This window comes from Microtus ochrogaster, chromosome 17, assembly GCF_000317375.1.
Source record: "Microtus ochrogaster isolate Prairie Vole_2 chromosome 17, MicOch1.0, whole genome shotgun sequence".
Taxonomy (NCBI): Eukaryota; Metazoa; Chordata; class Mammalia; order Rodentia; family Cricetidae; genus Microtus; species Microtus ochrogaster.
The window spans coordinates 2,190,884-2,212,970 of record NC_022019.1 but is presented as its reverse complement, the minus strand read 5'-3'; the positions used below and the strand labels follow the sequence as shown (position 1 = coordinate 2,212,970).

Genomic DNA, 22,087 nt, shown 5'->3' with positions numbered 1-22,087 from the left:
CGCGGGCTGCGACGCGGATGCTGCGAGAGCGGCTGCACTGGTTACGGCGAGCCGCGGCCAGCCATGAAGCCGGTGAGTGGGGCCAGCGGGACCCGAAGGAACAGCGCCGCGAGGACAGGTGCTGGCCGGCCTCGGCTGCCTGGCTGGGCGGGCAGCGGTGCGACTCGCACAGTAACCGTTCTGCGCGTCGGGGAGGTGCAGAGTGGCGGAGCTGACCGCCTGAGGGGGCTCACGACATCCCTGTCAGAGAAGGCCAAGCCAGTAGGCTTGAAACCTCAGATGCAAAGTCCGTCACAACCCGGTTTGTGGGTGACTTGATGCCTCTGATGCAAAGGCAGTCACGACCCCGTTTGTGGGTGACATCACGACCGCCACCTTCCCTCGGGGTCCTCTTGGGACTGCATCCTGTTCCCTGAAGGTCAGAATCGCTGAGCATGGGAAAGCAGAGACGTCTAGCATGTTAGGATTTATCCACACCTGGCTGGGAGGGGTGGAGTGAATGAGCCCTACAAGCTTAAAATCTTGGGGTTTTGAGGGGGAGGGCTGGGAGCTAGTCAGGATTTGAAGCCCCACCTGACTACCTCACAGCTGACACCTTACTTAAAGGGCTCATTTGGGTTCTGTTTATTTTTATACCAAAGAGCAGTCCTAAGAAACCCCAGTCCATAGCCGAAGTCAGTTGTCGTGAGCTCCTTTGGCAAGACCTTCCTACAAGGGCTTGAAAGCCAAGCAGCCCGTTATTTGGTTACTCTTGTGAGTCCTGTGTCCACGAGATGTCAGCTGTCCTTCACTCCTGCCTTCTGGCTCCAGAGAAGAGGAATAAGCTATCTGATCTCTGAGTAGAGAGGAGCTGAATACAAGTAGTGAAGCCTCTCTTCCCTCCTCTCTTGAGGTCTGTCTGCTTTCCGTCCACTCTCTGGCGTACGGGAATTCTGGGCTGTCCAGCACTGCCTGGGAAGTGTTGGATCAGTCATATTCCGGAATGATGTGGGAATCACTCAGACACACATTCTCTTTTTGCCACTCAATAACACGGAAGATGGCTCCAACTAGAGAGTGGGAAAGGATATGTTTTTCTTCCGAATTGAGCCCCAGCTGCTCAGATCAGCATGTAAGGTCGGTCTGGGTTCTTCGAATCCAGTGACTCATAAAGATGAGGGGGAGCTGGTTCGCGTGTGTTCGCCCATTTGCTAGGCTGTATGGGATTATTTTGTAGAAAGAGGCTGAGTTCCCACTGGCCCTGTCTCTTCTGAGTCATCCCTACTGAATGCACAAGCCTCCACCCAAATTCTCTCTCGGGCTTTCTTTTGAGCCAGCCTGGCCATGTATTCCACTGCTCTATAGAACTTGTGCCTCAATTTCCCCAGTGCCGACATCATAACTGGCTCAGCTCTTGAATTTTCACACTGCTTCAACTTCCCTGTCTACCTAGAAACCTGCAGTTTCTTCCAAACTTAGCCGGATGGTCTCTGTGAAACCCTTTGCTGCTCCCTCAATGGCGAGCCGTTCCCTCGGCTCCACAGCATAGTTTCTGCGATTTTAGCACTTCCTTTAGCACTTCCACCATCCTGTAATCCTGCAGACCGCTGTCTCTTAGCTATGTTAGAGGTGGGCAGTGTATCGCAGGGTCTCCAGAGCATGCCAGCACAAGGTCCAAGAGATGCTTGAAAAGGGATGGGCAGATTGCACTTGAGAGCTGCCTTGCCTGAGATGATCCAAGGACCAAATCCAGGAGTCAGATATCCTTTTGGTCTAATTCATCCACCGTATAGTGCCGTGATTAATCAAATGGTCAGCACTAATTATTTATTGATATTGCTGACAGTTCAGGTTAATGACCAAAAAAACACAAGTATTAATTCAGTGGGTGTTTAATCAAGGATTGGCTATGTAAAAAATCACATGCAAATATTCCTTGCAATAATTTAATATAACATTTCTTTTGAAGCCCATTTCAATAGAGGCAAGTGAGTTTGATTCTTCAGACGAAGAGCCTATGGAAGATGAACAGACTCCAATTCAAATCTCATGGTACGTTAGCATTTCAGTAGTAAGCTACAGTGTTTGATGGTACAGCAGTTCCGGGCAAGATAATGCATGTAATTGAGAATAACAAGTATTCTCTTCTGCCAACCTAGAATTTTCATATTTAAGAGATTTCCTTATTCCATGATTTATTTATTTTCTGATATGAAATAAAACCACATATCTCTCTTGTGGACATTGAAGAAAAAAATCTTTGTAGAAGCCAATAAGAAGTGGAATATTTTGAAATGATCTCCTACTAAAATTTATGAATTCTTTTAGAATTAGAGAAACCATTGGAATACCAAAAATAGGGTATTTAATAATTTATCATTAAGTCAAATCCCATTTAGTACACAGAACTATTTGTGGTGTGATGTATCTATCAGTGGACCATTTAATATAAAAGCCATATCAATATAACTGCATCTCTTGCTGCGACAGACTACAACATACACAACTGAAGGGAGAAAAGGGTGGTTTTAGCCATCAGTTCAGAGGTTTCCATCCATTATGTCGGGGAGGGTGCATGGCAGAGCAGAGGAGTTCAGACCACGGCTGCCCGGAAGCAGAGTGGACAATGACACGAGGGGCCAGGGAGGGGCATGTCCCCAAGGACGTGCTTCCCAGCCAGCCGAGCCCCTCCTCTATTTCACTTCCAGCCGTACCTTTAGATTTTGAATCCAGGAAGAGATTGAGCCCTTCTTAGGACCTCCTGGCCTCACTGTCTCTGGAAATGTCCTACAGAAACACGCAGAGGTGTGTCTTCCCAATCGGTTAGGTGGTCCTTAATCCAGCAAAGTAGGTCAACATCAACCATCACAATCAAAAAGAGTTTCTCTGTCAATCAACTTCCAAGTCTGTACATCCAGCAACCGAATGGTTTCTCTCATCCCCATAAGGCCAGCGTCTCACTGGGACGTGGGATAGAGCACACGGCTGTCAACCCCTGCGTTCAAGGTCCAGCACTGGAAATAGAAGTTCTGATCTCTCAAGAAAACGCTGAGCACTAAGAATTATCGCGAAAGGTCCTTTATTCTGTTATCAAATAAATGTTACCTACCAGGCTCCTTTTTAAACTCAAAACCACACCTAATTTTCTGTCCTAGCTGTTACCTCTGTGATGCCTCTGGCTTTTCTCCAAACTCGTCTCCTGACTTACAGACAGGGCCTCTGTCCCTGAGTATACAATTAATTATATCTGTATGACAATTTAACCAAAAGAGCTTAACATTGCAAAATTAGTATTAAAATGGAATTTTCCAGTTCATTCAACTAAGGTTCCTACTGACTGGGCATCTCTGTCTGAAATCTTAAATAGCCAAAACCTACAACTTTTTGAGACTCACACTGGCACTTGAAAAGATTTTTTTATTTTGAGCATTTTGAATTTTAGATATTCGGATTGGGATGCTCAGTTGGTCAAGCCTTTGCAATCATTCTAGAATCACTAAACTCCGAGCTCTGAAAAACATGTGGTCCCAAGCATTTGTGATGCACACCACAGGTTACTGGTTCTACCTATAGGGGATCTTTACGGTAAACTTAAATTAGCTTTTTTCTGAAGATATAAATGGTATGAAAGCCCCCCTTTCCAAACTTCCAGTCATCCTAGGCCTTTGTTGTTCCCCCATCTGATTAAAACTGGTATTTTGCAACCTCTGAAAAATGCTAAAACACCCTCACTCTGTGGCAGATGCTTCTGTTGAGTAGGCTAAATTTCCATTTCTAGCCTTTTTTTGGTTTTGGTTTTCAAGACAGGGTTTCTCTGTGTAGCTTTGGAACCTGTCCTGGAATTCACTCTATAGACCAGGCTGACTTCGAACTCACAGAGATCCTCTGGCCTCTGCACCCTGCACCACCACCGTCCAGCTCCATTTCTAGCTTTTAAAAACTAAGCTTGGTAATTTTTCTTCACAGGCTACCTCTGTCACGAGTGAACTGCTCGCAGTTTCTCGGTCTATGTGCTCTTCCAGGTAGGTAAAAGCATGCGGTTGGCTTCCTAGTAATATTAGGGCAGACTTTTGTGAGCTGACAGGTTGATGTCAGAGCGGCGCTGGGCAGCTTGTCTTCTGGAAGCCTTCGGGAACACCCTCCACGCCCAGGGCTACATTTCTGACTGACCTAGTTCAGTGAGACTTAAAGCCCACAGCCAGGAGCTCCAGCACTGCGGCTTCCGTCAGTAGGTTTTACCAATTTCTGCAGCTGCGTCTAAGACTCTAAGAAATTAATATGTACATTTAGAATGGAATTGAAACATGAATAGCCATGTAAAATGATTGTCTACACTAGCTTGTATGTGTTCAAATATGCCATATTATACAACCCTAAAATAATTTTTTCCTTGCCTTATCTATAGGTTGTAAATTTAAAGATGTTAGAAGAAACATTCACAAAGATACAGGTAGGGTCACTATGAGAAAAGCCTACTACTAGCTTGTGTGTTTGTTTTAAGCATGAAAATCTGTCAAGCTATTCTCTTCTCAATATATAAAATCAGTTTTTATGACATTTCTAACTGTGAAGCTCTTACATGTGAAGCAATATCTGATGGGCCCCTGGGTTCATCATTTACCTGGGCATAACTTTGCTTGTCACAGTTCTGCTCACACATAGAAACTGTGTCCGTTCAAGGGAGAAAAGTTTGTAAATAGAAAACTGCATACTGCGGTGCCCATGTCTTTGAACACACTGTTCCTTGCAGACTTGACTGTGGTAGCACAAATTGAGCCTGAGCTGGGAGCCCCCGGGTAGCAGGAAAGTTGTCCAGCCTGCAGATGGGCCCGGCAGCATGAGCTATTTTCTTTGCTCAAGGATGCTCACGCCACTGCTGTCTCCACTCTAATGATAACCCCAGCAGTCTTCCTGCATATTATATGACAGTGACAAATGGGAAATTCATATTTCATTCTGATTGGGCCAGAATATTGTAACCTACTTAAACACTAAGAGCCTAATCACACAGAAAATAAGTATCTATGCTTGGTTTGAGTCTGACTGGTACAGAATTTTAAACTCATCATACTTTGTCCTACTTGTTCTGGTAGTTGGTTAATGTACTTTATTTCTTACCTATCAAAAAGATGAGAAGAAAGGCATGGTGGTGCAATCCTTTTAATCCCTGGGCAGAGGCAGACAGATCTCTGTGTGTTCAAGGCCATCCTAGTCTACGCGGCAAGCTCCATGCCAGCCAGAGTGACACAGTGAGACCCTGTCTCAAAATCAAAAGGGATGAAGAGTCTAATGCTTGGATTGGCCTTTGTGGTGTTTATAAACATGCTCTGCTTTAGGTATACATGTTCCATTTGGAGGACATAGCAAATACTATTTAAATGGCTGGTTCAAAAACTAACCTTACACATTTTGGAGTTTCCTATTTATTTAGTGGCTTTTATAATAGGAAGATTCTAGTTTTTTCATTAACTTTCTTTTTTTAACAATGAAATCATTCATAGGATTTATTATATAGAACAGATCAAAACACTTGGTGAGAGACCTAGAACTTCCTGTAGTGTATCCTTGGGAAAATCGGAAAACCACCATATTTTGTCAAGTGTGTATGGAAGACAAATAGATTATCCCCTCTTCTGAAAGTTTTATTAAATATGTTAAAATTATTTTACAATTGTAACACTATGATAGCTTTATCAAGATGAGACTATCTAAGCGGGGCATGATGGTGCATGTCTGTAGTCTCAGCACTGAGGAAGTGGACTGGAGGACATCATGCTTCAGGCCCCCTTAGATCATACCAAAAGTCCTGACTTAGAGAACAAACACGACGAAATGCAGTCACAGCCACAAATGGAAGCTGTGTACGGAATGACACTTTCTAGTTGCCACATTCGAAAAGCTAAGACATAACTACCAGGCATGTTAGTGCACACCTTTAACCCGGGCACTCAGGAGGCAGAGGCAGGTGGATCTCTTGGGTTCGAGGCCAGCCTGGTCTACAGAGTGAGTTCCAGGATAGCTGGAGCTGTTATAGAGAAACCCTGTCTCTAAAAACAAAAACAAGACAAAGAAGTTAAAATTTTAATAATTTAATATATTCTAAGTATCATCATTTAACCCAGCCTTTAAGTAGAAAGCAAATTATCCTTTTTATATTATTTTTTGTGAACAAAATAATGGGATTTATTACAACATTATTATATTTGTTCATGTTCACCTCAACATCTTTCCTTCCTCCCCGCAGGTTAGTCCCTCTGATTTCACATCTCATTAAATACATGTATTTTTAAAATATAAGTTGCACGTATGAGACAAAACAAAATGAGAAAGTAATCTTTTTCTTCCCTCCACATTCCCTTCTTTCCTCCTTCTCCCTTTAGATCCTTTTCTTCTCCATATAATCTGTTCTACTTTCATATGTGTGCATGTGTATGTATGTGTATATATACATACATACTAGGAATATCATATATAGTATTTCCACACAAGAGGAAATATGCAATCAAGCAAAATATTATTAAGATCATTTCTATCTTTTTTCTCTTTGTCTTTAAAGTAAGACATATGTTTTACATTTGAACTGCAAAGACTTTGTGCTTAGATAAATGTCCACAGGTTGGGCTCAGAATTACTTGTTTTTAACTAAGTAATCCAGAATGAATATTGCCATAAAGAAGGTCCAGAAGCTGGGGAACGGCCCAGTGGTTAAGAGTGGGTGCTGCTTTTGCAGAGGACCAGAGTTCAGTTCCCAGAACCCACATGGGGTGGTTTTTAACACCTGTAACTCCAGCTCCTGGAGATCTATCACCCTCTTCTGGCCTCCACAAGCACCTGCACACATGTGCACATACCCTGACATAGACATACATGTATGCACATAGTTTAAAAAGAAAATCTTTTTTTTAAGTTCCAGTATAAAATCCTAGAGAAATAGTTCTTGTTTCACAGTATTAAAACTAAAAGCTCTAAAACATTAAGGTTAGTGCAGTTAATGCCTTATTTTCTCAAGACCGAGTTTATAAAAGTAAATTCATGTTGGTATGGTTCAGTGCAGAACAGCGGAAGAACACAGGGCTTCAGCTGGAGATGATTTATAACACCTGCCCGAGAAAGGCAGGGTAGAGTGCGCATGGCTAATTCTTGATAAAAGGACAACTTAAAATAGTGCTATCATTCCTTCTCAAGAATTTAAATATTAACTATTAAAGGCAGGATTTATTGCAAGAGAAACCCATCAGCCTATCTTGAAATTCATTCAAAAGTAACTTATAAATCAACCTGGTTTAATTCTCATCAGCTTTTGGTTCAGGTATTTTCATCAGATATATCAGATTTACAAATTCTCAGCTGTTACTATTTTGGTTGAAGAATGTAACTCTATATATACTCTCTTGACTATTTAAACATGTCTGTTTTATGTGTGCATCTGTGTGTGTCTTGGTCTTGGCAGAGGAACTAAAGAGCTACGGGATCCAAGACGTATTTGTTTTCTGCACCAGAGGGGAGCTGTCAAAATATAGAGTCCCAAACCTTCTGGACCTCTACCAACAGTCTGGAATTGTCACCCATCACCACCCAATTCCAGATGGAGGGACTCCCGACATAGGCAGCTGCTGGGGAATCATGGAGGAGCTGGCCACCTGCCTTAAAAACCACCGGAAAACCCTGATACAGTGCGTTCTTCTTCCCTGGACAGCCCACGAGCAATATGCCAGTCACAACGCTTCCTCGCTGGCCATGATCTCCCTCCTCTTGTCAGGGCTAGAGAGCTGATGCGTGGAAAGTGCTAGCTCAGAGCCTGGTGCAGAGGACGCATCAGACATTTCCTGCTACTGCCCTTCAGGAGGAAGGGCAGGGAGTGCATCTGAGCGCCTATAGAGGAACGGCAGGGAGTGCATCTGAGCACCTATAGAGGAATGGCAGGGAGTGATCTGAGCACCTATAGAGTCTTTTAAAATATGACTTCCGAGGGCTGAGGAGGCGGCCCAGTGGCTAATATACTTGCCACAAGTGTGAGGGCCTGAGTTTGACCCCCAGCACCTGAGGCAAAAGCTTGGCATGGTGGAATCTCTCATAAAACAGCAGGCCCATCTCTAAGTAACGCAAAGGCAGAATTTCAGAATACATAAGTGTGTATAATTTCTTTGTAAGCATATGCAAATTAGCATCAGATGCAGCAAGGAAAAAAATACAACTTTTAGGCCCATTTTCCAAACAGTTTCGAAATTTCTTTTTCAAAAATTTCACAGCAACTTCTGTTTTGTGGAGATGAATGTAGATAGGTGGATGGGTGTCCCTGTACTGGGAGAATGCTTCAGGCTCGTAAGATAAAAGCATCCAATGGCTGGGCTTTTGCTTATTTTCCTACAATGTACTTTTTTAGAGTCTTTAAAATGATTGTCCAGCTTTGATGGCTGCTTTGCAGAACTGTTGACATCTTCACAGTGCTAGGTCATTTCCACTAGCGTTCTCTCTCTCTTCCTCCACCTGCCTGTGTTCTAAGCCCGGGATAAACACTGCCTCAGGCAGCCCTCTATTATTAACACAGATAATGGTAAAAAAGCAAGGATTCCAGCCCCTCCCTAACACTGATCTGTCACCTCTGTGCTTGACAGATGACGGATCATTCATTGTGTGGTTGGCACTTGGTCCAAAACCACTCAAATTTTACCTAAAAGACAGATAGCCTTGATTCCTAGTTCTTTAGTGCTCCGTTTCTCAGCCATAGGTCTTGGGGTTCAGCAGTCACTAAGGCGGCCTTCTTTGGTCCTTCCAGGTATTCAGAATCCCTCCCCATATGAATGAGCGCACACGGCTCTGGGGTGGTTTAACTGTGCATGCTACTCTGTGCAGTGCTGTGCCGGGTGCTGGAGAGGTAACCATGGGCAGAGGAGAAGTCTTGAGCTATACTGGGATAGAATGAAAATGGACGCACCTCAAAACTCTCTTTCCCTTTCAGCTGCTATGGAGGACTTGGAAGATCCTGTCTTGGTAAGAAATAGATTTTCACTAACTCTTTAACTTCAAAAAAAGGCAAACTCCTTCAGGAGACCTTGTCTCACTTTATAGTTCAGCACAATGTAAGTTTACCAAGACTCAGGGATTGAGTAAAGCCTTGAACTTGGTTTTTCCTGTAAAGCCTAGGTGGGTGTGCCAGCTGTTCTCAGCCTGGCCTAGGAGGATCACTTGCAAGTCTTAGCATTGTGTCTGGGTTTTCCTAATGTTCTTCCCATGAAGTGTTATGACACTGACAGAAAATGCTAAAGAATATCCGGTGCCTCAGTATAAAACTCACAGCATAGCAGGAGTTCAAGGTCAAGCAGGTCTACAGGGAGACCCTGACTCAAAAACCCCAAACAAATAGGAAACAACAACGTAGTATAGTTACTTACTGTCTATTTTTTTTTAATTGATTGATTTTTTTAATGTATATGAGTGCTCTCTCTGCATGTCTGCCTTTATCCAGAAGAGGGCATCAGATCCCACTAGATGGTTGTGAGCCACCATGTGGTTGCTGGGAATTGAACTCAGGATCTCTAGAAGAGCATTCAGTGCCCTTTAACTCTGAGCCATCTCTCCAGCCTCTGTGTATTAATTTTAAAGTGTGCTACCAAAAAAATTTTATTGTTAAACAGGATAAACAAGATCCAAGGAACAAAATATGAAAGGATACTGCCAAAATGGAAAGACTGTACATAGAATGGGGGGGGGGGTCGCACAGCATGTACGTGGTAAGGGAATACCCATACAGACAGACCAACATGGCAACTAAACAGTGAGCAAAGGACCTGAGGAAACATTTCCCCAAAAGCACATGAGAACGATGCGCAGTAATGTCAGCTAGCTATGGCTGCGATGTTAAAATGGAAAGAATCGGCGGGCACTCCAAGAAACAGGAGCTCAGCACTACTGTTGGGGATGTAAAACAGCGCAACTGCTCTTTAAAATTAGTCTGTTTCTCAGCCACTGTGACTCCAAACTCTACTCCCAGCTCTGTACACAGAGAAATGCAGCCCACATTCACACAGAAATGTGTGTAGCAACAAAACTGTTAGTATGAATCACAGAAGTCTCAAGAGTGCAGACTATAGTGTCTGTCTTTTAGCAATCACACTGAACAGAGTTTGCTGTGGCCACGAAGTCTAATTGACTATCTAGCTTCTTTACAACAAAAGCAAACCAGTTTTTAATAACCCATTATTCTTCTGTCATGTTCTCAGTAGCTGCTTGTCTCCTCCTATACTTGTCTGACTCAGTATCACCACAGCAAGCCATAGACAGCCTTCGAGATGTCAGGGGATCTGGGGCCATACAGACCATCAAGGTAAGAGGGCCTTGAGCTGACATTCCAAATCCTGATGCACATATATGGGTTTACCTTTTGCATTTACATGTAAATACAACCAAGCTATCTGCACAAGCCACTGAATTTTAAACAAAATAATGAAGATGTTAAACTCTGTGTTTTGCTCGCTGAGAGATGTGACTGTTCAGCTCTGCCCCAGTCAGTTCTGGGGCTGATGCTCACACTCGATCAGGAAATGGCTACTGTAACCTTCATTTTCTTGGGGAGACTTGCAGCCCAAGCACTCTAAAGATCCTGCCGTGCCCCGACACATTGATGAGTGGTATCAGAACTGCGCAGCAGTGCTTAGTTTATTGTCTGTTGCCATGGATACCAGATGCCTTCCATTCTCCTGAACATGTAGAGACAAGTAGGAAGAAGGCAGCAGCACCACGCCAGATGTGACAATCATCTGCCCCCACCCCCACCCCATGGAACCAGCTTAGCCTGTCATCAGCCTGGTGCTCACGAATCCTCACCCACAGGCTGCCTGTGGTCCAGTCTCCCTTCCCTGGGTTAGTGGACTACACCAGCATCAAGTACTGGGACTTACTGTACTAACTCATTCAGGTCAAGCAAACTGCTTCTCAAGGTTTAAACATGGCCATTCATAAAATACACCTTACTGCATCTACTTCTCTACAGAAGTTCTGAAAATAGAACTCCCTTTATTCTGTTAACATCAAATACTTCAAATTTAGGAAGTTCAGTCTCCTTTTCCTAACAAGAGCCATGGTCCGATATGTACGCACTATCCATGTGTCACCGAGAATGAGGCCCACACTCGTGGGCATCTGCTCATCTCCTGGACATCCCCACCTCTCCCAGGAAAGCCAGCATGGCAGGGTTTCACTATCAGGGATGGTGGCTATCAGAGCTGTCTTTTGGAAAGAGATTTCAACTTCAATAAATTGTCAAAAAGCACTTACTTAGCTTATCTGTATAATGATGTTTGGTTTTTAAATTTTTTATTTATGAAAACTATTCCAAATGGATTGTCATCAAAAGTACCAGTAGCAGCCAAGTGGTGGTGGCGCACACCTTTAATCCCAGCACTCAGGAGGTAGAAGCAGGCGGATCTCTGTGAGTTCGAGGCCAGCCTGGTCTACAAAGCCAGTTGCAGGACAGGCTTGAAGCTACAGAAAAACCCATCTCGAAAAACCAAAAAAATGGGGGATGGGGAGCACGAGTAGCTTGGGCTTCTACAAACACCTGTTAGACTGTGTCACTGTTGTTAGAGAGAATGCCCTCCTCCATATTCAGTAGTGAAAAAAACACAAGCAAAAAGTAGGCCCTTCCACACTGGACAGAAGATGCCCTTTGACTATTAGTCTCAGCAATAAAGGAAGCATTGTATAGACTTAGAAAACCCTGCTGTGAATTCCATCCTGCCTTCCGGTAAGGGTAGCTTCCTTACCCAACCTCACCTCTGACCCTGCCCCTCCCACCTCCTGGCTTGGCCAGCACCTTCTCCTGTTCTTAGCAAGTATGGGGTCTATCTACTCTGGTCCTATTTTCTGGACTTCAACATATCTTTACTTTTTTTTTCCAGCAATATAATTATCTTCATGAGTTCCGGGATAAATTAGCTACATATCTATCATCAAGAGATTCACTATCAAGATCTGTGTCCAGATAATGAAGATTTCAAATACATGCCTACGTGTGAAGTTCCCAAGTTCTCTAGCATACTTTGTATTGAAGCAAAACTACTAGTGCTACCATCCTGAATATAAATGTTATGTGTGGTTCCTCCAAAAGCTTCGGGTCATGAATTTGCACAGTTGATACAGCTGTCTTTCTAGAAGTGTACTGACTTTCTCGCTTACCTAGAGGACGCCAGGGAAGGAAAGGAAAAATACTGGGCTTTCATTGTTTACTCCGCTTTGGCCTCCTCTGTCACTGGTAGGCATGTGACACAGTAAAAATGAAGTTTTTGTATGCAGACCCACAGTTAACCAGTACAGGTGGAGGTCAGAGGTCAAGAGGCAGAAGTCAGTTCTCCTCTTCCTTCACGTGGGTTCCAGGATCAAACTCAGACCATCAGGATTGGTGGCAAGTGCTTCTATCCGCTGAACCATCTCTCCCACACCTTACTCACTACTTGTAAAAAACTTTTACCCTCCCCCTCCTGCAATTCTCTTTTCCTGCTTCACTACTTACAGAATTACAAGGGACTCTGACTTAGAGCCGGCTCCCTTCCAGCGCACCTTACCACTGTGGGGACCCTAGTGTTTCCAGGCACACTTGGGGTGTTTCTTCTTTTCATTTTTGAGACAGGCTCTTACTCTGTAGACCAGGCTGGCCTTGAACTCACAGAGATCTCCTGCGTCTGCCTCCCTCAAGTGCTGGGATTAAAGGTGTGCGCCACCACAACCAACTAACTAGCTTATAGAATTTATGATTCCTTTAAAAAATACTGAGAAAGATGGGAGAATCATACAGCAATAGTCCCAAATGTTTAATCCAGGGACATTTTTAAAAAAAACCTCAAGACAATCCCAAAAGTTTTGTGTGTGTGTGTTTCTTAATTTGGTTTTTTAGGGTTTTTTTGGGTTTTTTGTTTTTTTTTTGTACATACTGTAATTTCAACCAATTTTAAAGTCACAGTACCTGGAATCTTTAGACAGTGACAGAGACCAACACCAGCAAATCTCCGTGTGTGGAGAATGAGTTCCTCAGGATCTGTCCACCCAGATTTTTGAGATAGGGTCTCATTTTCTAGACCTTGCCAAGTAGGCTAGACTGTCAATGAGCCCCGGACTCTTTCTGCCTTCATCTTCCCAGCACTGGGATTACAAGTACACATCAGATTCTTCCCTCAGTATTGAGAAGCAAACGCATGTTCTCAGCTCCCAGGGCAAACACTCCATCAGCAGGACACCTCCCTAGCCCCAGACTCCAGCAAGGTCTGCAGTCACTCCTCCCAAGACAAAGCTCATTCCTGAGTAATCTAACAACTGGATTTTCCATGTACCTCTCAGTTCCCACTGCAAGTGTCTGTCAAACTTCTACATTCAGATGCCTGACTAAACTATTCTAATTCCACGCACATGGGAAGATTTTTAGTTACACACAGCAGGGAAACATTAGTCATGGAATATACTTGTGTGGTGAGGTTTAGAAACATGCAATACCCGGCTGGGCAGTGGTGTGCACATCTTCAGTCCCAACAAAGGCAGGCAGATCTCTGTGAGTTTGAGGCCAGCGTGGTCTACAAAATGAGTTCCAGGGCAATCAAGGCTGTTAGACAGAGAAACCCTGCACTGCAGAACACACAAACAAAAATGAAGTACAATGCCAATATTCCAGGGAAAGTATTTTTCCTGCCCAAAGTATATGATCTATCTAAAAGCAATGGGGACACAAAGGCACACAATCTAGGACCCTGGTCTGTGCACGCTACACTTGAAATCAGCACAAAGATTACATGGACTCAAGCACTACCCATCAACGACACAAGGAGTAGTTGAGACAGTTTTTATTAAATATGCAAAAGTGGAACGAGCACACTCTAAGGCCTAAGAGAGGGCTGCACCACCACCTCCACACTTAGGCTTTAACAAACCATGACTACACTTCGTGATTTCGTGTTTTCTTTAGTTTTAGGATCTATTGTCATCAACTCATTTAAGAAACTCATTCTCCAAAATACATAAGCATTACCAATCAAATATAAGTGTTTAGAAAAGGCATTGTATAACACTGCCATCTGGGAGACACCGTTCTTCTGCATGTCAAGATGTTCATGTCTTCCACAATGTTATCAAGAAATGAACGCAGAGCAAATCACTCGCTCTACCTTAGACTCACACCCTGTGTTTGATATCACTTTCCGAAGTAAGCAGAATAGGCAGCTGTTACACACTCCTTTCAGACACTGGAAATTTCTGAATTGTAGTCACAGTAAATGGCTCTGAGAAACAAGTCAAGAAATCCAGGAACAGAACATCTTCTTCTCTGGGCATCACTTTGGAAGATTCACTCAGAACCATCTCCTAGGTTATACTGCTAAATATCAGACACTTTCTAACTACTCATCTGGTCACAAATCAATCGATCTGAATAAAACACCTCAAAGTCACTTGAAACCACTATTATTACAGCTTCCAGAGGAGATGAGCATTTATGAACAAGGCTAGGCAATGGAGCAATAGTTTTCTTTCCCCTCTAAAATACTTTTGTTATGCAAATTTCTGACTTGCATCTGATTATTGAGCTGTACATCTGTAGATATTAAGTGACAAATAGCTGGATATAGATGCTTTTTAATACAGGCCATTTGAATGGGCTGGATAAAGTTCTACAGTCACACCTACAGTAAGAGCTTACTTACCCTGCAAGGAGAAAGATACACAGAAATCACTAGTTATGCTCCATTAATTATATCTAGGAACACTATAAAAAAAAGCATACACAACTTTAAGTCCTTTCTATATATTAGATAGGCCCTCATAACATATGGAGTTGGGAGGTATAGGAGCTCCATGTTAGCTCCTACCTGACAGGAGACACATCTTGTCAATGACCTGTTCTTGGTTTCCAAGTCACACTGTTACTCAACATACAAACCTAAATGAAAAGTCAGACAGGTCATTGTGTAAGTGAAACTTCAGTTACTAATGCTCAAATACACGTTAAAAGTGGCTTAGAATGTCATTTCCCATCACTTTCCCTTTAACTCAGCCTCAAAGAGCCTGCTGGCATGATACAGCACTATTCAACAGCCAGCTCAGCAGGCATTTGCTGCGGAAGGCCTAACGCAGAAGAATCTACAAGGACCAGTTGCTGCTCCATATGTGACACAAGAAGACAGGCACAACGGGGAGACTCCTGGGAGCTAGAGAACTGGCTAAGGTGAAGGGCATTACAGGAAAGCACAACACGAGCATCTTACGTCAACTGCCTGGACTCCCCCCAATGACAGTGATGGGCCTGTCTGTACCAGAGATCAGAGAGAGGATGATGGTCCTGTGTCTGCAGAGGGAGGACTCCCCTAGATGGAACAGTGATGGGCCTGTCTGTACCAGAGATCCGAGAGAGGATGATGGTCCTGTGTCTGCAGAGGGAGGACTCCCCCAGATGGAACAGTGATGGGCCTGTCTGTTCAAAACTCTTCAGACTTTGGATTCAGAAGTATTGTTTTAAGAAAACACACAATATGGTGATTAAATTTTAAAATGACATTATGTCTTTTATTATGATGGACTGACTGAGCATGAGGAACAGCCGCTGGTGATCTTGAAAACAACGCACCGGAAAGCATCTTCATCTCAGAGTTTATTGGGTTGCACCGAAGGAACAGCAGGTGGTTACACAGTTCTCTCATCCACTTTGGAAATCTAAAGTACTTGCAAATTCTTAAGAATACCTTGACCACTGGATTGATTAGAAGAGTAAGCATAGTATAACCAATTTCTTAGTAAATAATTGTCTTACAAATAAAAATACATTTAAAATTGCTTTAAATGCATTCTTTACAGGAAATTCAGCTTATGTTTGTATCACTTATGTTTAAGAATTAAAGCAAGTGTATTACTCTGATGGAAAGGAGGGAGACCCCTCTCTCATGCAATATACAGGGATACTATTCAAGTCGACAGGGAAGGAAATCCCACTCTTCCTACTGTCATGCCTGTACATAATCATCTACAGCGATCAGTGCGGAAGCCCACGGCCTTCCCCACGAGTCAGACATACATTTTCAGTTCACCAGAAGCACCTCGTATCTACACTAATTTATCTTGGAGCGCAACGAGCCCTCTAAACCACGCTCCCAAAGGAGTCAGGGCAGTCAGTAATTAATGAAATCACTCGGAGGGTTATGGCTGTTCCTTAAGAGTGCAAGTTCAACCTGTCAACACCAGAGGTGATCATTTTATATTAATTTATACGTAATTCCATTTAAAGTCTTTATCCAAGTATAACATATGAAAACAGTCTTTCCACAAGCAAAAAATGTGGAAACATTTAAAAAATAAGGAGTCATTTTTTAAAGTAACTGATCAGATTCCACAGGCTACTCTTGGGAACAGGACCTTGCTGGATAGAATCCCTTCATCAGCGGCGTTTTGCATGCACTTAACTGGACCGATTCTTCTGTGTTGTTCTATGAGCTCACCAAAACATAGATCATGCTGAAACGAAGAAAGAAGCTGTTAGTTCAAACACTCCTGATCACAAAAACTAAGAGCACAAAAGAGCTGAGCCCGCTTTATATATCCTGCCCATACGCGGTATCACAGCATCATAGAAAAGACATTGCCAAGTTCAGTGTGTGGTTTTAAGTTACATTTATGGACTTTTGCCTACTGCCCCGATTCTTTTCAAAGTTTAGCAAGCAGAACAGTGTGACCGAGCACTCAATGAGGACCAGTTCTTAGAGAAGCCATCCAAACAGCGCTCTCTCTGGACCAGCATCACAGGAAGAGCCTCTCTGGAGAGCCGGCTTGGTGCTACAGCTGCTCATCCTCCCCAGGCATGACCTCACTCAGCCTCCAAGCACTCAGGGGGCTGTGCTTGTTATTGGTCCCATTCTATGCAAGGGAACGAACGGTCAAGAAAGGAACATTCCAATTACAGCCTAGAACAACTCTAAGCAACAGAAATGGGGACAAGGTATACAACGGGGGGGGGGGGGGGGGGTGAAAGGGGCAGTAAATACATGATTTAGGCTCACAAAGTAACAAGGGCAATTCTCTATCAACAGTGACTTTAGAAAGGAACTGAGAAAAGGCAGAGGAGGGGAAAATATAATCAAAACACAGTGTATGAAAGTCTAGAAAATAATAAAAACCATTTTTAGAAAATGGGTGGGGGCACTGGGGAGGTGAGCAGACATGGACAGCTCTGAAACAAACATGTCCTGGGGAGCACTGTCTACTGCGTGCATCTCCAACCCAAGTACTCATGCGTTTTCTTTCCGCAATACACTTTAAATGCCTACTACAGTCCAATAACCCAAGAGTTAGCTAAAACACTTAAGACCACTGGGGCCATGGTGGCGCACACCTTTTAAATCCCAGTATTTGGGAGGCAGAGGCAGGTGGATCTCTGAGTTTGAAGCTAGTCTGGTCTACAGAACGAATTCCAGGACTGCCAGAGCTACACAGAGAAACCCTGTCTTAAAAAAAAAAAAAATTAAGAGCTTGAAAATTAGCAAGAAAAAGAGATGGAATTTCACCATTCAGGACCTAGTCATAGCTAGAGATGGCACAGCAGTAAAGGTAAGGGTCACAACCAAAAAGACTGAACCTATCATTATAGTTCACCTATGGGCAAAGACTTCAGGTGCACAGACAACAGCCTCTCAACAACCTAACACTTTGTTTGCTCTTTTCTATAACAGAAACTTATATGATTTAGAAACAAATGTGAATAGAAAATTAACAGGTAATAAATATAAATTAACAGAACTTAGTCATTCCAACTTACAATAGCCGATTTTTAATACTTTTAGTATTTTATGTATTTGGGTGTTTTGCTTTCATGTCTGCCTGTGTGCCACATGTGTACAGTACCCTCCCAAGGCCAGTAGAGGGCATTGAACCTCCTGGAACTGGGTTATGGGGTTATGGCTATGAATGCCATGTGGTTTCAAACTTACCCGTATAGGTAGTAAAAAAAGGCTAGAAGGTAAAAAGCTAGTTTGCACCATCCTTCCTTCTGACAGTAGGCTAGAATGTCTGCATTCATGATGGTAGTCGGGTCATAGAGTCCAGGGCCGCTCATCACCGGTCTACTCATGTACCTGAAGGAAACACAGTCGTTACAGAAGGGGAGGGTTTCTTCTCCGGCACTTGCTACGGGAGCAGCGCTCCAGACACATGGCACACCTTTGCTTGCAGGTCCAAGTCCTTACTTTTACATCTAAATCTTAAAACTACAGACACTAAATAACAAGAAAGGAACAGCTACATCTGGTCTCTTGGAGCTCAGAGATGCAGGAAGAACAGGAGTAACTATAGAAGGGAAAGTTAGGTGTCTGCTTTCTTCTTTTTAAGATTGGTATCTATATTATGTGTATGAGTGTTTGCCTGCATGTATGTATGTGCATCATGTGCACGTGTTTGCAGTGCCACAGAGGCCAGAAAAGGGTGTCCAACAGTTATAAGCTACCACGTAGAACTGGGAACCAAACCCAGGTCTTCTGGAAGAACAGCTGGTGTTCTTATTGCTGAGCCATCTCTTGAGCCCCAAAGTGTTTCTTTTCACTTTTTATCTCAACCTAACTTTACACTCCAAGAAGGAGCAGGGCCCTCCCCCAGAGTCTGCCCGTGTTACATCAGCCACACTGGCTTTGCAGCCCTGCTCCTCCCACCTCTAGCCATGAGTACAGTTTCTCTGAAACCTCACTCGGTTATAGACATAACAGCACTGTACACCGGAACAGTCTTAAACACGGCTCCTAAAAGTGAGAGATAGGAGATTCTGATGTGCCCATTCAAACAAAGCTTTCAACTTATGGGCAATGGGGGGAAAACTCTATTCAGGTCAGACATTAATTTTGTAAGCTTATATAATCTGATTTCATCTATAAAATACTAAATGCTTTAAAAGTTATAAAATAAGGAATGAAAATTATAGTATAAAAAAGACAAGTATTGCACATTCGGGCTTCCATGACATTTAAAATGGCAGAACTAGGCTGAGCCACTAAAGGTTGTTGGTTGAGGGAGACAACTTGACATTTGGCTCAGAAAATCTTGTGAGGCCAGAAGTGCTGGATCTTCATCTCTGAGTTCACACGTGCACATGTGCACGACAGACAATTCACTTATACACGTCAGACTTGTATGTGCTATGTCAAAGCTCCTTTAAGGACTATGGAAGGCAGCCCAGCAAGGGCACAGCGACCTGAGCTGAGTCAGTGCTAACTAACTCCATCTGTGTAGACATACAGTAGGAAAGATGACCGGAGCAACCACAGCCAAAGTCAAAGTTAAGAAAACATTTAAGCGTAAAGTATTACCTCCAAATATGATATGCCAAAAGGGGCATATTGAGACCCAGTGTGAGCCACTCTGCTGCACAGAGAAACATGACACAGAAGAAAGCATGGATGAGGTACTCTGGAAGGACAAGCTGAAAGGAAAACAAAGCGATTATCACACTGCCTGGCTCGCAGCTGCTTATCTGGAAAGCAAGTGGCAACCAAGCTTCCATTTTAAAACATCACTGTTTCTTAGAACTGGAAATCAACGATGCTACTGAGTCCTACCTCCGTATTTGACTTTTTACTGAAAGTGATTATAGCAAACTGGCCAAGGGATATGAAGCTTTTACTACAACAATAAGATGAGGTATTTAAAACTCAGGTTTTTAGAGAAGCAAGTTAAACTGCAATTACCACCCAGATTGTTTGATTGTTTGTGAATCAAGTAGAATGCTTTTATTTCCATTATTCAGCAATAAGAATACAAAAATGAAATAATAACCAGAGCACATGCAACATGATAAAAATCTATAAAACAAACTCCCATTTATAAGTTGACATTAGTTTTTAAGCCTTAGACAAAACCAAGACTGCTGCATGTACAATATTTAGCAGTCACATCACTTCCCACAGGCTGTGCAATGGAAAGCCAGCCAACATCTCAGCACAGCTGGGGAGAACACCGAGCCACACAATGCAAGGGACACATTTTCTGCAATGTAGGAGGGAAAAGACGTGATTCTTAACCATGAAGAAATTGCCAGGTCCCTGAGTTCCCGTTAGCCTTTGTGTTCTCTTATGCCTACCTATCAACAAAATGCTACACGGCCGAAGACCAGTAGAATCTCAGACCTCAAAAAGAAAATATGCCTTTTGGTAAGTAGTAACAAGGAAAAATTAATTCAAACGACATGCATTTATAAAATGACCAAGAGTTAATGATTTGTTTTAAATCACTCTTTATCCTAAAAGGTTCAATCTAATCCAATGAGTTATTAAATAAAATATCAAAACTATCTGAACCTACTTCTGGCTCAAACCCCTAAGTCACAGCTGCAAATTCCAAGTTATCAACTAGCTTTGCACCAAGTTAAAACAGTGAGTCAGGTCCTTCCTGTGTAAGCCCTGCTGTAAAAATAAAATCATCCTGCATATCAAGCCCATCTTCTAATAGCCCATATTACTTCTTCCAGCTGAAAACCATACATGGTGAATTAACTTTACCAAGAGTTAGAAATCAAGCCCAGGGCGTGGCACATGTTCTGAGCGACACTCAGAACTGAGTTATATCCCCAGTCCCACCATCAGGTTTTAATCAACATTATTTTAAATAAAATCCTAGTAGAGTCAACTAACCTAAGTCACTAACCAGATGTTTTCTACAAATTTAGGCAATAATAAGTAACTAATATAAGCTCCACATATGCATGCATGCATATTCACATATGTATGTATCGACTTCAGGCTAAATTTCTATAGACAAGAAACTGTCAAAGGACATCTTTGAAACACAGTAATCAGAACCAGAACGGACCAAGAAAAGCATGCATACAAGCTCCACTGGAGCTGCTCTTGTGACCGAAGTTTAATTAAAGGACAGGATGCTGCTCTAAACCCTGTCGAGCCTACTGCAGCCCTGAAGCCACTGAGGCCTAACAAAATGAATGACTTGGCAACTACGTAGACTGAGGGAGGAGAGTGGCCTGTGGAGTCACACGCCCCCCACTCGCCCTTAGAGAGCGCTGCTCCTACATTCTCCTGCAGCTTGACCATTCCAGCAAGAACCAGACCCCACTGTCGCTCCTCAAAAACGTCCAGAAACATCTATCACGTACTTCTCACAAAAACCTGAGCTCTCCAATCATTCTATTACCATGGAATTCATTCTATTAATGACCCACAGCTCATACTAAGACTAGTATCCAGAAAAAAGTACCTCTTGCAAACATGGCTGAAATGATTCGGACTGAAACATGTACAACTGTATTCTCTTGTAAGTTTACATTTTTAAATAGTACTTGTCTTCCCCCATACTTTGGCAGAACTGTCAAAACAAACTTAAATAGGGAAAACTGTCAGATGCACTGCTGTTCAGCCAATTATCGGCACCCTCTCCAAAACACAGCTCTTGGGGCTACAACGACGGCCTTTCCCCTCTGGGAGCTGCAGGCATTCAAACACATGTCTTCTCTCATATGAATTCCTTCCCATTGAGAGAAGTCAGAAATCACACACTATATTCAATGATGAAATCTGTCCCTCTTAAAGTTACAATAAATTAAGAAAACACAGTTTGAGCTTCAAAAATTAGGATGCCTAGCTTGTAACTGTGGTCTCTGCCTTAACCTCTGACCTAGCATTGGTCAGAGCACCTGGACCTCATAAAGCAACTCAATCAACTGTCCTACTCTTGAGAGTTAACTACTCACCTGTGAATGAAAAACTCCAGGGAAACGCTTCTGTGCCGGGCCTGACACCCAGGGAAGTGTTCATTTGATTCTAGCTAGCAGCCTCACCATCTGAATATCGGAATTAACAAACTACCGAAGAACATGAAATACTATTAACAGACCAAGAGATCCAGTTGCCTGACTGCCTGACAAGACTTTTAAGGACTGAGGCAAAGCGCTCTACGATGCACACCAGTTACTTTCCTACAGAAAACAGCTCTGGCATCTTTCTTCTTAAGAGCAAGGGAGCCAGGAAATTAAAACTTGGGATTGTACCTACACGGAGCCTGACTGTAAATGCTCTCTGCAGACACACTGGAGAGCTACACGGAGCCTGACTGTAAACGTTCTCCACGGACACACTGGAGAGCTACACGG

General features: G+C 43.0%; 2 protein-coding genes across 5 annotated transcripts in view; one reads left to right on the top strand and one right to left on the bottom strand.

Annotated features, from left to right (window-relative positions):
- Nucleotides 1-12,078, top strand: Cdkn3 (cyclin dependent kinase inhibitor 3). 3 transcript variants are annotated; one of them, XM_005355374.3, is made up of 8 exons: nucleotides 1-72; nucleotides 1,949-2,031; nucleotides 3,946-4,001; nucleotides 4,385-4,429; nucleotides 7,430-7,652; nucleotides 8,939-8,970; nucleotides 10,203-10,303; nucleotides 11,877-12,078. In XM_005355374.3, exons 1-8 carry the CDS (start codon nucleotides 64-66, stop codon nucleotides 11,961-11,963), a joined length of 636 nt encoding a protein of 211 aa, XP_005355431.1. In that variant the 5' UTR covers nucleotides 1-63; the 3' UTR covers nucleotides 11,964-12,078. The 3 variants fall into 3 exon arrangements, with proteins under 3 accessions (XP_005355431.1, XP_005355430.1, XP_013204657.1); XM_005355373.2 differs by having other exon boundaries at nucleotides 10,200-10,303; XM_013349203.2 differs by lacking the exon at nucleotides 1-72 and adding an exon at nucleotides 847-892 and having other exon boundaries at nucleotides 10,200-10,303.
- A 1,718-nt stretch (nucleotides 12,079-13,796) lies between these two features.
- The window catches only part of Cnih1 (cornichon family AMPA receptor auxiliary protein 1), a 13,696-nt gene continuing 5,405 nt past the window's right edge, over nucleotides 13,797-22,087 (bottom strand). For both annotated transcript variants that reach the window (XM_026783253.1, XM_005355372.2), the window contains 3 exons: nucleotides 19,296-19,408; nucleotides 17,931-18,074; nucleotides 13,797-16,461 (listed from right to left, as the gene is read on the bottom strand). In XM_026783253.1, the coding sequence (XP_026639054.1) occupies nucleotides 16,434-16,461; nucleotides 17,931-18,074; nucleotides 19,296-19,408 (285 nt within the window). In that variant the 3' untranslated portion in view covers nucleotides 13,797-16,433. The remainder of the gene's footprint in view (nucleotides 16,462-17,930; nucleotides 18,075-19,295; nucleotides 19,409-22,087) is intronic.